Genomic DNA, 16,736 nt, shown 5'->3' on the forward strand with positions numbered 1-16,736 from the left:
CCTGAACACTTTCTCTCCCAGTTTCGAAGGCTTTTTCCTACAGTGACACCCAGGAGCAAAACAACATGGAAAAGGGCTGCTAGAAAATGAAAACCTATTGTTTAACAGAATACAAAATCCCAAGGCACTTGCTGTGTCACGCACAGAGCGTTTATCATGGAGTTTTTCAAATCATGTGAGTTCCTTATTGTGGAAAATACTAAGAAGAAACTGGGGACATAATAAACTCCAAAAAAAAAAAAAAATCACATCCTGGAACGTCTATCTGTTCTCATAAACATAATAACTTTAGTTGCCTTTGAGCAGAAGCATGCCCTGACCTGTTTCCAGAAGTGGATGTCTAATTTTACTGCTGAACGAACATGGCTGCATGTGTGATACTGTTGGAAAGACTCTGGATGGTACCTTTGTGGAACATTTTGTTAAACTATCTTCCTGCATGGCAGGTGGAACCCAGGATCTCAAATGGAACTGGTCCTACCTCGCAACAATAATGAATTCCTTCTAGTTTTTAGTAGCAGCCAAAAAAAAAAAAAAAAAAAAGAAAGAAAAGAGCTCCAATCACCAAGCAGAGATAATGATCTCTGGTGAAAGTCTCTGAGCCCTTAATTGTTGTTCAAAAGGCCCTGGTAGCTCAGTCCTAATATTAATCAGCTTTGTGTCTCCGCATATAATTGTTGCTAACGAGCTCACCCACAATAATGGGCTGCTAAATTGGAACGGAGGAGCACATCTTTCAGGAGGAATTTGAGTCATTCTTCCCTCACCACATGACAACGATGGGCGTTCATAATAGAAGCAATTAAGTATTCTCTGTAATACCTCACCATGTCACTCAGCAAACCCCATTTCCACGCACATTTCTTCATTTCCTTTTTTAAAAAAACTTTTATTTATTTATTTATTCATGAGACACAGAGAGGCAGAGACACAGGCAGAGGGAGATGCAGGCTCCCTGCGGGGAGCCCGATGTGGGACTCAATCCCGGGACTCCAGGATCATGCTCTGGGCCAGATGCTCAACCACAGAGCCACCCAGGTGTCCCTCTTCATTTCCTTTATTCTCAGTGACGCAAACTTCATGCATGAACCTGGATGACCCAGAGACCCTGCAGGGGCCGGTGGCCTCTGGGAATGACCCTTGTACCATCACCGCGGCCACTCACCTGGGGAAACCAAGGCTGCCGCCCGTCTCCTCAAAGCTGCCTCTCAGCTGCCCTGCCTTCTCTGACCTTCCACTCGGCTGCATCCTCCGAGATGCCTGCCCAGTGGTTCCCAGCCATGCGTGTCCTCCATCAGTGTCAGGAGCACTGGCCTGCCATCCTGCAGCTGCATGTGCCCTCCTGCCACCTGTGCTCACCCCCCCCTCCACATCGCAGACTTCTGACCCCCTTCCTGCCCACCTGGCCTCCCTCCATGACCCCACGAGGCTCCGTGGCTCTTCCAGAAACCACCCCTTCCAAACAGCTTAGCTCCCCATCTCACCCACCTGCCAGGTTTCCAGCCCCAGCTGGTACCAAACATCAGCCCCAGCGAGCCCGCCGTCCATCAGCAGTCAGACAGATGGGAGGCTGGCTTTCCTGCAGCCTGAGACCACCAGCTCCTTCCAGCCATGCTCCCCAACCCAACCCGCCCACTCCTCTGTCACTACTCTCAGCAAGCGGCCTTAGGTCACAAGTTTTTGGGAAAACTAAGAGAATGCATCAAAAGGAACTCAGTGATCCAGCATTCTGCCTAAGAGACAGCACTTGGCCTCCAATTACATCCTCCCTCCTTCCTCCACCACATGCAGGGGCCCTTTCCCAGAAGCCAGAACATTCTGGAGAGGGTGCTGTGAGTTCAAAGGCCTTGGGGTCTGCAGGGGTGTGGCACGTTAGAGCCGCAGAGAGAAGGCTGCTGTGGCCAGACACAGCAGGCCTCAGGCTTCGGCACAAACCAGCATCCAACCGGCTGTGCTGAAAGCCACCGGCCCAGGAGGCTGACCTAACATTTCAGTCTAAGGAGCATCTGGCAGCCTATGGAGACCAGCCCGGGCAGGGAGCAAGAGGAGAAGGCTCTTGCTACACAGGCAGCAGTCAGCTTGCCACGCTGGGAGGGGAGAGGCTTCCTGGAGCTCACAAACCACAGCACGCTGGGCCATCGGCCACTCACGCTGCAGGCCCTGCCCTGCTCCAGGCTCCTGGGAATGGTTCTTCCACCTGTGGGGATGCACCAAGAGCCTCCTTCTGCAGCACTCCACAGTTCAAACCAGTATGTTAACCCCCTGTGGGGTTGTACCCTAAGTATTAATCTTTAGACTCTGTGATCCATGGATTATTTCAGAGAGGTTAGACCCCGTTTCTCCCCTGCTGCCAGAGCAACATGTGCAGACGCCACACAGGTCACCTTAACCATGCTTGCATTTTGTTGAGAAAAGAACAACTGGGGGCACCTGGGTGGCTCAGCCGTGGAGCATCTACCTTTGGCTCAGGGTGTGATCCCAAGGGCCTGGGATTGAGTCCCACGTCAGGCTCCCCTCCGGAAGCCTGCTTCTCCCTCTGCCTGTGTCTCTGCCTCTCTGTGTCTCTCATGAAAAAAATAAATGAAATCTTAAAAAAAAAAGAAACATATCTCCTTTTGTTACCCTTGGACAGATATTTCATGGGTTCTTCTCAGGAAGGAGGAATGGGACCGTGAACCACGAGACCATGCTCTAACGACAGCTGTGTTAGCTGCAGTGCAGGAAGTCATGTATCTGGAGTTACATAAATTAATTTGCAATAGAGTTATCCCATGACCATGGGGCCAATAATTTATCCCTGATCCCGTATGTTTATAAAGTCTCAAGTTATTTTTAAAAAATGAACTCTCCTAGATGTAGGTGATGGGTAGCTCCAGCTGACAGGTGCACTGAAGGGTCAGGGCAGGGTCACCTCAGCAAACGTGCCCAATCAGGCCTGTGTTTGAGAGCTTCTCAGGCTTACCCTGAATTATAAAGGTTCACAGTCTCTTTGGCGGCAAAACTGGGTGACACGACCTCACTCCAAGGGCAGGAAGGGAGCAGAAATTGATCAAATGTGAAACTGCTTCAAATTTCTGCAGTGAAAAGCCCAGCCTCACATCCCCTTGTCTCAGGCTGGAGCAGGATAAACCTGTAGGCGCAGGGAAGCAAGTGCTAGAAGCTGGACAACACACCTCTCTCAGCCATAGAATGGGGTCTAGGAAGCTCGGGGATCATGGGGCTTCCCGTTGTGACACCAGCTTCTACCATCCACCTCGAGGAAAAACAGAGATGATAGAAGGTCTAGAAGTTTTAAGCGCAAGAGACTCAGGGGAAACCCCGCCTTCTGCTTCTGTGATGGGAAATGCCCCAGGCTGCTCACCCCCTCAGATCGATCCCCAGACCTCTGTGCAGAGGACGTGGGTGGGCAGGGGCTCTGGAGGTGGCCAGAGACAGAAAACTAGGCGGCAGGCCGCCTCTAGCAACCACCATCTGCGTTTAGAAGAGCCAATTACTTGCCATTGTGCAAAAAAGAACATAATAATATTTCTTTGTACACTTGCCTTTTCCAGCAGAAAACTTGAAAAGCTCTTTAAAGTTATGTACCAGTAAGCCATGAGAAATATGTCTACGTTTAATGGCCTAATGATTTCTCCTGCATTCTAATTTTACTGATGAATTTGAGATTCTGAAAGTAGTGGTGTGTGTGTGTGTGTGTGTGTGTGTGTGTGTGTGTGTATACATGAAAAAAAGTTTTCACTCGGATTCCTAAGAGGATCATAGTAATACTGTGCTTCCATGGATTTATGTAACATCTTTATGCCGTGAGTTTGAAAATATAATAAAAATAAAATAATAAAAGGGATTACACAGAGAGAGAATCCACTATCTATCAGGATCTGGGCTAGGCATCTTCTGACATGATTCATTTAATTGCAGCGTGACCCAGACTGGGCAGTTATCATCCACTCCAGTTTCCATAATTGGTACCCATGATATCCCCGAGTCACTAATGAATAACACCATATCCCCACCTCTCTGATGAAAAATTAAAGTGGCCTGGCCCCTCTCGGTCATCAGCGAGTCGCTTGCAGAGGAGTGAGGACTGTTCATGTTGCTGCCCTCAGCCCAGCTCTCCCTGGGCTTCTCCCAACTTCTTGGGACTTTGAGGGCTGGGGAGGACAGGAGGTCATCACACTCTGCAGGCAGGTGTCCTGGGTCCCTTAGCAAACTGCACGATCATCAAGTGCCATGTAGACATGAGGAAGCACACTTCCTTACTCGTGGTGGCAGCAGCTCTGAAGGGTTCCCAGTGACCCCCTACTCCCCACATTCACTCCCTGTGGAGTCCTCTCACCTCGTGACTGGGCTGATGAGCCCAGTGACGAGAACAGAATCAGGAAGGCATGGCTGCCATCAGGTCATCAGCACAGGGACTGCTACCTGGCTGACACCCGGCTCTCCTGCCTGCTGCTCTGATGAGTCACTGCCCCCAAACTGTGGGTATGCAGCTGACCTGGTCTTGTGCTAGAGGTGGAGGGAGACAGGCCATAAAAGATCTTCCTTTCTGAGTAGCTGACAATGTAAAAATGGGCAAATAAAACCAGTTTGTGCCAGACAACTGGGAAATGATGCGACACTGCAATCAGTCTGAATAAATGAGAGGAAGATACACACAATTTATATCATACGGTTAAACTTAAAATATCCCTCCTTCAATTCTTCTTGTTCTCAAGACACCCGCTTACTATCCAGTAGCCAAGCTCCTGGACCATCTGTTCTTGTTTCCTCTTCTCTCCCAGCCACTCTGCGTGGACAGCCCTAGCCAATGCTTCTACTCCAGCCCCTGCCAACGTGGTTGATCACATGCAACCTTCAAGCAACCTCAGATGGGAGCAGCTGGAGGGGGCCTCACTCTGGCCCTGGACACAGCCAGGCAGGCTCTCTGGGCTCAAAAATATACAAGCCAGGGATCCCTGCATGGCTCAGTGGTTTGGCGCCTGCCTTCGGCCCGGGGTGGGATCCTGGGGTCCTGGGATTGAGTCCCACGTCAGGCTCCCTGCATAGAGCCTGCTTCTCCCTTTGCCTAAGTCTCTGCCTCTCTCTCTGTCTCTCTCTGTCTCTCATGAATAAATAAATAAAATCTTTAAAAAAAATCTGCAAGCTAGAAGTGCAGCTGCTGGCGCCCGTCAGGTTGGGCTACCCCTCGGGGGTGGAGGGCAGAGGCTGAGGGACAGTGCTTCCTCTGCCAGCCCCCCATGTAGACTTCCAGAGTGCACAAAGCTCCGCAGAAGGTCTGAAGGCATCCAGAGCAAGTTGGGTCATCATGGTGACCAATCTGATGGCACAGCCTTCCCCTTAGAGCTTAGGGGAAAGGTGCAGGACACAGATGTAAACTGGGACGTTAGCATCTTGTGGAGGGCATGTGAGCCATGGAGGGGTGAAACCACCTGGGGAGAAGGAAGAGCTGCTGGGTGCTGAGCCCAGGTGCTGCGGCAACATTTCGAGGCCACAGTGAGGGCTTTCCCTCCTCTTAGGAGCACTTCCTTCTTGTTACCTACATGATAAGATGCTTTGTTGTCTTTTCTCCTGTCCTCTCTTCTTACTCCTTAGAAGGTTTATCCTTTATCACCTTTACAATGTATTGAATTTCCTCAAGACCGGGTCTCACGGCTTCTTCACTTCCATGTGTTTCCTGTAATTGGCCCCGTGGGGCACATCGGTCACACCCAAGGTTGTATTTTCCTCCTTTAAATTACTGACTTTTAGGGTCTCTCCATTCCAGACACTGCTTACAAGGGTCACACCCTTCTTTCCAGCTACTTACTTGTAAATTGTAAACTGTCGTTAAATGCCCCAGAGTCACCTGAAAGCAAACCTGGGGCACCTGGGTAGCTCAGCGGGTGAGCGTCTGCCTTTGGCTCAGGTCGTGATCCCGGGGTCTCAGGATCAAGTCCCGCATTGGACTCCCTACAGGGAGCCTGCTTCTCCCTCTGCCTGTGTCTCTGCCTCTCTCTGTGTGTCTCTTATCAATAAATAAATAAAATCCTGAAAAAAAAAATGAAAAACAAAAAAACCAAAAGCAAACCCTTTTTGAGTGAACAGCTCAAGATTTGGCCACCCTTCTCGTGGAGTCAAACCTGATGGGTGAGCCCTGTCTTCCCTCTAGCCGCTCTGGGCTTCTCTGTACTTCTTATTCCCCATGCATACTCAGGCCACAAGAACTCTTCTGAGTCCAGCTAAAGTTTCGATTCCTTCTAGAAGCCTTTCCAGGTCTACCTAATGGGGCCCAAACTTTTTGTTTTACACTCATGAAACTCCTCGTGGCAGTTGTGCAAGAGGCATTGGTTGCATGCTTGCATGGCTCTGGTGCAGGCCCCATGATGTAAGTAGCGTATCTCTTTTGCACAAATGACGGCCTAGTTTTTTTTCTAAAAAAAAGAATCACTGGAGACCTCACCGTGGACTAGAAGAAGCTCAAATATTCCTGAGGAAAGAGAGGGACACTGTTGTCAGAGTATCTATGGTTTGCCAGTTAAGTGCTTCCCATGTGCTACCGGATTCAGTACCTACAGCAGCGTGGCTGGATACATACTGACTCCTTGTTTAAGGCAAGAAGCCAGGCTCAAAAGAGGCAGCAGACTCTCGAGGTACACTCTCGAGCCTGGGGCTCTCCGACTTGCAAGTGCACTGTGGGCAGCAGCAGAGAGAAGCAGCGATCCGAAGCATTACAGTTTTCCTAATGCAATGTGCAATATTTGAATTTTGGGGGTGGAGCTGTAACCCAGTATACTGAAATTTTATTGCAAATGATACATTTGTTCTATAACATGAGAGATGCCTGGTAATTGGAATTAACTCTGTATGTCCTACAGAAACATTTTTTATGATTATCTTTTCAAAGAAAAAGTGAGTTAGTTCCTAGAAAGAAAGTATCCTGGCTGCCACTGAAGCGCACAGATAAGAATGTGATAAACATGGATCCAAAGACAGAATTCTAGTTTCCTTACCACTAGGTAGGAATCACATGTTGTAAAACCCATTTGTGAAATGCTGTATAACCCTCTCAAGAGTATAAAAGTTTCAAAACATCCTGCAGTAAAGAAACTTATTTAATTTTAGCTAGAGTTGTTAGATGTATTTGAATATGGAAACTAAATTCTTATATAATTATATATATATATCCAGGGATAATTATACTAACACTAATACACTAATACACTGCAGTATTACAGACCTAGATCCTTCCCTTGCAACCCACCCCCTTTTCTAAAAAAATATCTGCATCTCAGTTTACTCACGAGGAAGTTACTCCTAACACCTAACTCCAAGTCTCCTGCAGAGGACTAATGTTCCCTGCAGAACACAACGCTTGCTCAGTCGTACGTACAGGGACTGCTCACTACTTGACAAGGGGGGTGGTGGTGTTACGCCTTTGATTCAAGCTTAAGGTATCCAATTCTAGGGACTCCTGGGTGGCTCAGCAGTTAAGCGTGCCTGCCTTCGGCTCAGGGCGTGATCCTGGAGTACCGAGATCGAGTCCCCTGCATCGGGCTTCCTGCATGGAGCTTGCTTCTCCCTCTGCCTTCTGTCTGTCTGTCTGTCTCTCTCTCTGTTCCTCATGAATAAATAAATAAAACCTTAAATAAGATAAAGTATCCAATTCTACAGATTTTTTACACAGCACACATTTTCAATACTTGCATTATTTTTGTGGTTCACTAAATCTACTCTAAATTTCTTACATTTTTCTTCAGTTGAGAAAACAAACAACACAATCCTACTCCAGAGGCGAACAGAGGCTGCGTAATGAGAGAGGGCTCTCTCAAGGTTCCTGTTTATCGCCAGTGTTCTGCATGGAGAAGACTCATATTTAGCAAAGCACTCTTTACCAAAACAGTCATCACTTGGAAATGGAGCCCAGGACACTCTTTCAGAAGGAGCAGAGGAAAGTCAAAGAAAAGTGGTGGCGAGTTCTACCACACGCAGAACCACAGAATCATGGATGAGCCCACGTGCTCCCATTGAGCAGAGATTTGGGAGAACGAATTCAAAACTCTGTTCTGTAAGGCTTCTAGAAGCAGGAAGATTTGGGAGAACAAACATTCCTTTGGTAAGATTTGGGAGGTCAAATATACAATTTTGTTCTGAAGGCTTCTAGAAGCAGGAAGCTCCGTACCACATAAAGGTAATCCATTTCATCATAGGGATGCTCCCGTTGTCAAACAATGCTCTAGTAAGATGACCTGATATCTGTCTTTCAATGTTTTTCTTTATCTTTTTTTAAAGATTTTATTTATTTATTCATGAGAGACTGAGAGAGAGAGAGAGAGAGAGAGGCAGAGACACAGGCAGACACAGTCATGTGGGACTCAATCTGGGGTTTCTGGGATCACTCCCTGGGCCAAAGGCTCAACCGCTGAGCCACCCAGGCATCCCTTTCAATGCTTTTCTCACTTGGGTGTTGGCTGTGTCTCCTGGAGAAACCCAGGACAACGCCATTACCCCATCCCTATGAAAATCCTTCAAGCATCTACTAAGTTTTTTCTCTTATTCAAGTGTAGAGATTATATTTTTGGTAGCTTCCATGCAAGAATCTGAAGTACTGTGTGATCTGTGTCCATCATATATCCAAGTGCTTGAAGCTTAAAGAGGTGAGTGCAAGGGTGAGTATAGGACATACAGAATCCCAAGGCTAAACGTTGCCTTTTTTTTTCCACCTCACTAACCATCCCCAAACCAACAGATAAAGATGACCAGCTACTCTACAGGATGTGAGTGGGGAAAATGAAAACTTTTATGTAACGGGCATTAAAAAAAATAAGAAAATGGAAAAGTGAAGAGAGGTTTTTTGTTTGTTTGTTTGTTTGTTTGTTTTTAAGGTCTACATTTCAAGGAAAAAAACAGGAAATCTCCAGTAAATCATCCGGTAGTTAAATAACTCTTAGAAGAAATTCTGAAAATTCTAGGATTGGACTTGGATTTCCACGTAAACCAGTCTCCCAGCTGCTCCTGTGGAGTATAACTCAAGAAGCTTGCCCTCCTCCTGCCTGGGCAAGAACCTCTCAAACCCACCAAGAAGCCATTCAAGCTGCACTGACAATGCAAAGCTCAGAGAAGCATCACAGAACTCTGGACAGAATGGTCTCAGAAGAACTGGAATGGGAGTGCAACTCTATCTTTTACCTGCCAGAGAAGAAAGTTCTACAAATGCACATTTCTAAAGTTGCTAATCTCTTGTAAGCTGAACATCTGCTTCACTCATACAAATAAATTTCACCTTCTAGCTCATTTAAAATTAAAGAGCCAAGATGAATTTTAAAATATGAGCATGTTAAAAATAAAAAGACACACACACACACACACACACACACACACACACACACACAAAGCTAGTTGTAGGCTGCTGCTAAAGCCCAGGGTGAGATTTTATGGAAAATCCTGGTGCAGTTTTATGGGAGACTCATAGAGGAAGTGCTAAAAACAGGGATTTATATAATGAAAGTGATATTTTAAGTCTTCTCTAGAATACTACAATGGCTAGGAGATAATTAACATTTTATTTTAGTTTAGGGAGAACCTGGCAGTTGCTTTTTGTTCTCAGGATAAAATTTATGGTATGATTGAGAAAATGGGAAGAAAAATGATTGCACAAAAGGGTAAGATAAATCTTTATAAAAAGACAACTTCTCACCCTCTCCCTCAGGAAAATCCTATGAAATTGCCCAGAAAAGGAGATATATATATTTTTTTCTGCCAAAGGGATTTTTATACCTATCTTCTCTCCTAGGTGGCAGTATGGCATAAAAAGACACTAACTCAGGCCTCCCCCCCCCCCCACCCCCGCCCCGCTCTGTTTTCAGGATTCCAAGATCACTAAGAATGATGGTTCAAGGGGAAATACTTTACTAAGGTCTCAAAAGAGAGAAACAATTTTTTTTTTTTTATAGGCAGAAAAGAGTGGTACTCACTGGCTCCACGTTGTATGAAAACAGAGCATACTCCTTATCTGGTGAGATTTCATATCGGATGGCTCTTAATGATTCCTAAAAGAAAAAAAAAACAAGAATTTAACAGTGTTATGTAGAAATGACATAGCTCAGACTTTTGTGGTGAATCTGTGCTTTCTGGTGCCGTTTTCAAAATCTGCTATGAAATTTGTGTGCGGTGAATGCCCTAAAGTATATTAAATGATGGCAGTAGCCTTTCTTTGCTGAATAATAGAATAATAATAATAATATAGTAGGTTGATACTTTTTCACATTTTATTCAATTTTTTTTCATGTTACAGCAAAGCAATACTCACTGTATCTATAAAGACAAATCAATGGAAGAAAAGATGAAAACCAGTAATCTCTTCCCTGCAAGACCCTCTCCTCTTTGTATCTTTAAACACACGTTCCCTTGCTCATTTGTACACACTCAGAACCGTACACGAAACAGACTGGTTCCCAAAGAACATCACACTCTACACAGTACTTTGCAGGTGCCTTTTCACCATCTATGATGATACTGACCCACAAACTGGCCAGTGTGCAGAGGACTAACCATGGTTCTTCCTTCATGTTTCTTCACGGCACACAGGTAATTGGACAGAAATGGTATCATCAACGATGCAGTTTCACTTCCCTCACCTTCTTGCCTGTATTCACCCTGTGGTGCAGACCCCCACACCCACTTGGAAGAGCCCTGTCAGCCTGGTGTGGGCCACCTCTACCCACGATCATACGACTACGTGTAAACACACAGATGGTAAGCACGGTGAAAAGTGACACCACATCACACACATCTCTCCCCCGTGCAACAATTGCTTTAGCCTGGATTGCTGGTCTTTAGAGCTTGCAAAGTACTCTATGGTGTGGCTATACCTTGATTTACGCACTCAGTTCTTATTAAAAGGCAGTCACAGAAGATTTTTGGTATTCATGGCAGCTACTGGAAAGTTCTGGAAAGTCTCCACAAACTCTGAGTTAGAGAACACCAAAGCAAACTCTTCCGAGGGGGAAATGCAGGGCCAGGTTTTGGTGAGGCTCTGGTCACAATACTCTTGTCAACGAATCTGTACATAACCCTGTCTCATGTGTGTCCCGGTTTAAAGACATCTTATTGAATATATGCTTGTTGATTCATCGACGCTGAACTCGCAGGGACAGCGAGACATCACTTGCGTCTGAACGGAGCCCCTCTAACACGGGTTTTTTCCCATAAGGCACATCACAGGCTTCTTGCATTTCGGATCCCTACCTGGCATTTCGGCATTATCCTTGGCAGGTCATTCCAAACAGCATCCTCTCCAAGAAAAAGCACAAAAATGTGGAAAACACAGCACTCCATAGGCCACGCCTGCTAAAAAACACTTGTTCGCAGCACGAGATCTGGGACTCAGATGTTTTTGCCGTTATACACACGTCTGGGAATGACGGCACAAGCACCACGAGTGTGAGTCTGGACATCACAAACGCATTTTTAGCACACCCGCGAGCCCGCAGACACAGAAGCCGCGCAGCGGTAAGGAGCGGCTGTCACGCGTTTCCAGGGTGGTCACTGTATGCAACGTTGTAATAAAAATCCTTCCCCGTGTCTCTCGACTGGTGTGTGTGAGGTTTTAAAAAACTCTTTAAAGGACAGATATCTAAGGGTGGGTTGATGATTTACAAGGTTTTTTTTTTAAATGCAAATAGATATTGCCAAATTGCTTTTCAAAAACGTTTTTGGAATTAACAGCCTCACTACTGATGAGTGAGTGCAGCCTTTCTCCCTGCTCTGGCAGCAGGAAGCTCTGCTCTAGATTCTTCAGCTTGACCCTCTGCACGTGCGGTGCTGCCTTACCGGGAGCTCAGCTCATACCCCCCTGCTCCGGGCACATTTGATCCTCACGGGGTATGTGTTTGGCAAAGTGGATTTTATCTCTAAAAAACTAAACCGTCCATCCATATGTCCTTGAAGGTACTCGCTATGCTCTGACTTCTCTCCTACTTTTTCTGAAGTTCAGGCCCACCACGTTCTCATCCCCACTCAACCCAAATTCCTCTTCTCAAGGTTACCAGACGTGCTTAATGCCATGATTTCTTAGCTTCTCCTCTTGGCACACCTGACCATTTCTCCTCCCCAAAACCCCGTCTCCACTTGGCTTCCAGGATGCATGCCTGGCTTTCTTGTACCTCCTCAATGTTTCTCTTCATGCACTTTCTCTGGCTCCCTTCTTTCCTCTGAATGTCAGAGCAACCAACATTAATAACTGGGGTTTCTCTGATTTTCGATCAGAAATCACATCCTATGTGACCACCCAGCCTCGTGGCTATGAAAACTGGGTACCTGCTGAGGATTTCAATCATCACATGTCCGAGACCCCCTGAACCTGACCAGACTTGACCCTGAGCTTCAGATAGGTATGTCCCACCACCTCCCTGGTGTCTCCACTTGAATGTCAGGTGGGCATCTCAATGTAAAGTGGATAAAACAGAGCCCCTCACATCCCATCCCCTCTCTGTCCAGCCCCGGTACGGTCTTCCTCATTTCAGACACGGCAACCCCATCCACTCAGCCGCTCAGGCCAAGCTCCTAGCTCTCCTTTCTTTTCTCTTCTGTCTCACACACCTCACATCTAGCTGAGCAGGTCTTCCATCAAAGTCCATTCGGAACAGTTGTTCCCCACCCCTCCATCATCCCCCAGGTCTAAGCTCCTACTTCTTGGGCCACTGCAGTAACCTTCGAGCTGTGTCCCAGGCTCTGACTTGGGCCCCTGCAGTCCACTCTAGCTCCAGGGGTCAGGATCATCTTTGCAATACAGGAACCATCACCCAGCCCCGACTCACCCCCCCTCAGCTTCCATCTCACGTGGACTGAAAGTCAAAGTCCTTACTGAGCAGTGGGCCTACTGCCTGGCCCCCTTCTCCAAGTATGGCCCCTTGGCCCCCTTTACCCCAGCCACATTGCTGTCCACACCTTCCCAGAGCAAGCTGGGCACGTGCGGCCCTCGTGGTCCTTGCGATGGTCTCACTCCTGCCTGCAATACTCTAGATTGTCGCCTGTCAGCTTTCTTCTTGAAAGCTTCCTAAGTGAGGCCTTGCCTCTCTTCAGTGGCTATGAGGTCTAGAAATCTCAACAGGCTGCCTGCCTCTGATGTTTCATAACCCTCTTCCCTTATTTTCCTAGGCTTAATCATTATTACAATAATGTACATTTAACTTATTTATCCTATTTAGAGCCTGTCCCCTTCACTGGAATGTAAGCTCCCTGAAATGAGGGCTTTTTTAAAAAAAATATTTTATTTATTCATGAGAGACACACAGAGAGATGCAGAAGGAGTAGCAGGCTCCCTGTGGGGAGCCTGATGTGGGACTCAATCCTAGGACCCCAGGATCACGACCTGAGCCAAAGGCAGAAGCTCAACCGCTGAGCCACCCAGGTGCCCCAAAGGAGGGCTTTGAAATCTTTAATTTCTCTCAGTTATGCTTTGTAGTTTCCAGTGTACCGTTCTTGCCCATATTTCATTAAATGTATTCCTAAGTATTTGGTATTACTGATATTTTGTATATATAAAGCATAGAAATGTCTTCAATATCCAATTGTCCATTGCTAACATAAATAGAATTGATTTTGGGACTCTGACCTTATGTTCTGCAACCCTGCTAAACTTCATTAATTGTTCTAGCAATTTTTTTGATAGATTCTTTAGAATTTTCTATATAATCAAATTTTCTGCAGCTAAAGAGGTTTTTTTTCCCCCTTCCTAACTAGATGTGTTTTGCTCCTTTTTATAACCTCATTTCACCCTAGAGAACTGCAAGGACCATGCACAGAAGACACCAGGGTGGACACCTTGCCTTTGTCCCCATCTTAGGGAGAAGGCATTCACGCCTCACTATTCGGTGATTAGTGGCAGGTGTTTTGTAGATGTCTGTTATTGAGTGAAGATGTTCCTATTTTCAGTTTGCTCAGAATTTTCATAATGGATGTTGAGTTTCTAATGAGTGTTGAATAATCTCAAATGCTCTTTTCTGCATTTACTGAGATGATTATGTTGTTTTGCTTTTTTTTTTTTTTTAAGGCTTTCGAAACAGTAAATTACATTGTTTGATGTTCAGATGTTGAAGCAAACTTGCATTCCTTGGATAAACTCTATTTGGCCATGATGTATTAGCTTTTTATGTATTGCTGGACTGGATTTGCTATTTTGTTGAGGATTTTTCTGCCTGTGTTCATCAGGGAAATTGGTCTGTGGTATTCTTTTCTGGAAATAACCTCGTTAGGTTATTTTGGGGCAGTGCTAGCCTAATAAATAACTTGGGAAGTACTTCCTCCTCTTCTGTTAGTTTCGTAAGTTTATGCAGAACCAATATAATGATTTTCTTATAAGTTTGGTAGAATTCATCAGGGAAGAAGCCATTTACACCTTGAGTTTTTCTACATGTGGAGCTTTTTGTCTATTAATTCAATTTTTATATGGATATAGGATTACTGAGATTACCTATTTCATTTTTAGTGAACTGTGATAATTTGTATCTTTCAAAGACTTATTTCATTTATTTTCATCTCATTGTCAAATTTATTGATCAATATAAGGCCATTACAAATACTTTCCATTATGCTTTCCATACCTGTACGGATGGACCTTCCTCTGTTCCTACTACTGGTTTTTGTCCTTTATCTTTGTTCTTAATCAATGTTATTGATCTATTCCAAAAACCAGTTTTGCGTTTATTTTTGTTTTTTTCTATTTTTTTTTTCTTTCCCATGCAATTAATTTTTTTTATTGCCTTTCTTCTGGGTGATTATGTTAGGTTTCTCTTTTCTTTCTAGTTTTTCAAGGTGTAAGCTTAAATCTAATACTATGAACACTTAAAGTTATAAGTTTCCCTGTAAGTGCTGCCTACCTATACACCTTAAATTTTGATATTATACATCCTAATTTTCCTTCACTTCAAAATATTATCTAATTTCTACTTGCTTTCTTCTTTGGCTGATTTGTCACTCAAAAGCAGGTTGTTTAATTTTTATTCATCAGGCTACATTCCAGATATTTTTCTGCTGATTTCTAGTTTAATTATGTATTTGTTAGAGACTACCCTTTCTTCATGAATAAATAAACAGTTTTTAGCACTTGAGATATGTTGAGACTTGTTTAATGGCCAAGACTTTTATCAGTTTTGGTGAATATTCCACGTACACGGAGAATGGATGTGTTCTTTGCTGTTGGTGAGTGGTGTAATCTCCAAATGTCAGTTAGGTCACTTGGTTTACAGTGTTTTCAAGACTTCAGTATCCGCACCAGTCTTTTGTTCTACATGTTCTATCAAGTACTCGGAGAGGATTGTTGGAATCTCCTACTTTAATTGTGGATGTGTCCATTGGTTTTGGTCCCACCAAATTTTACTTTACATCTTATATCTCTATTGCTAAGTTGCATACAACTTCAAGATTCCTTTTTTTTTTTTTTAAAGATTTTTTATTTATTTATTCAGAGAGAGAGACTGAGAGGCAGAGATACAGGCAGAGGGAGAAGCTGGCTCCATGCAGGGAGCCCGACGTGGGACTTGATCCCAGGTCTCCAGGATCACACCTCGGGCTGCAGGCGACGCTAAACCGCTGCGCCACCGGGGCTGCCCACACCTTCAAGATTCCTATGCTTTCTTAAAGAACTGACTCCTTTGTCATTGTGAAATATTTTTTTATTTCTTGTAGTAAATTCTATTCGGTAGTCTACTTTGATATTAACCATTCCATCTTTCCTTTGGTTAGTGTTTGGATAGAGTATCTTTCTACAATCATGTAATTTTAACCCATGTCTTTATATTGAAAGTATATATCATAGAAGGCTTATAATGGGTCTTGCTTTTTGAAACTAACCTTTGAATCCTCTAGGAGTAATAAGGGGAGCTTATGGACATGATGATATAGGAAACCTGTCTTTCATGCAGTAGTGACTTCCCACCCCATATTCTATCAGATTTCTGTGCCTGTGGGTCCTGGCCAAGAAAATTCTAACATGTTCCAAAGATTTTATGTGTATATGTTTATGTCTTTTAGTCAATGCGTAGCACTGGAGAAAAGAATTAGAAGTCTTACATAAGTTTATTACATTTAAAGGAGCTGGACATTTTCACATTTAATGGACCCTTTTATAAAGAGACATATTTTTCAGGATTAGTTAATTCATTTTCTTTTTAAGTTTCCACCAAAAGCTTAGCTACATGTTGACCATTCCTGGCATTCCTCATTCCATTATGTAGATCCAAATTTTCAGCTGGCATAATCTTTCTTAGTACAAAGAACTTCCTTTCAGGTTCTCATGGTGCTAGTGTGTGGCCAATGAATGCTCTCAGATTTTTTCTCCAGTTTATCTTTAGTTTTGAAAGACATTCTCTTGCATGTAGAATTCTACATCAACAGTTTTATTTTTCTTCCAGGGCTTTAAAGGTACCACTCCACTGTCTTCTGACTTGCAAAATGTCTCGTAGGGCAAGAACTGTTACTGTTGTTTTTCTGTATGTAATATGTCTCTGTTCTTGGCTGCCATGAAAATGTTCCCCTTTCACTAGTTTTTAGTAATGTAATCATCATATGCTTTGGTGTGGTTTTATTTATGTTTATTATGCTTGAGATTTTTTGAGTTCTTGTATCAAAATTTTAAAGGTTCAGTCATGGGGCACCTGGGTGGCTCAGTGGTTGAGCATCTGCCTTGGGCTCAGGGCGTGATCCCGGGGTTCTGAGATTGAGTTCCACATCAGGCTCCCCAAAGGGAGCCTGTTTCTCCC

General features: G+C 44.6%; 1 protein-coding gene across 3 annotated transcripts in view; it reads right to left on the reverse strand.

The window, feature by feature from the left end:
• The window catches only part of DPP6 (dipeptidyl peptidase like 6), an 826,517-nt gene that overhangs the window by 243,065 nt on the left and 566,716 nt on the right, over nucleotides 1-16,736 (reverse strand). For all 3 annotated transcript variants that reach the window (XM_041753453.1, XM_041753451.1, XM_041753452.1), the window contains exon 5: nucleotides 9,951-10,025. In XM_041753453.1, the coding sequence (XP_041609387.1) occupies nucleotides 9,951-10,025 (75 nt within the window). The remainder of the gene's footprint in view (nucleotides 1-9,950; nucleotides 10,026-16,736) is intronic.

Source organism: Vulpes lagopus, chromosome 4 (genome assembly GCF_018345385.1).
Source record: "Vulpes lagopus strain Blue_001 chromosome 4, ASM1834538v1, whole genome shotgun sequence".
Classification (NCBI taxonomy): Eukaryota; Metazoa; Chordata; class Mammalia; order Carnivora; family Canidae; genus Vulpes; species Vulpes lagopus.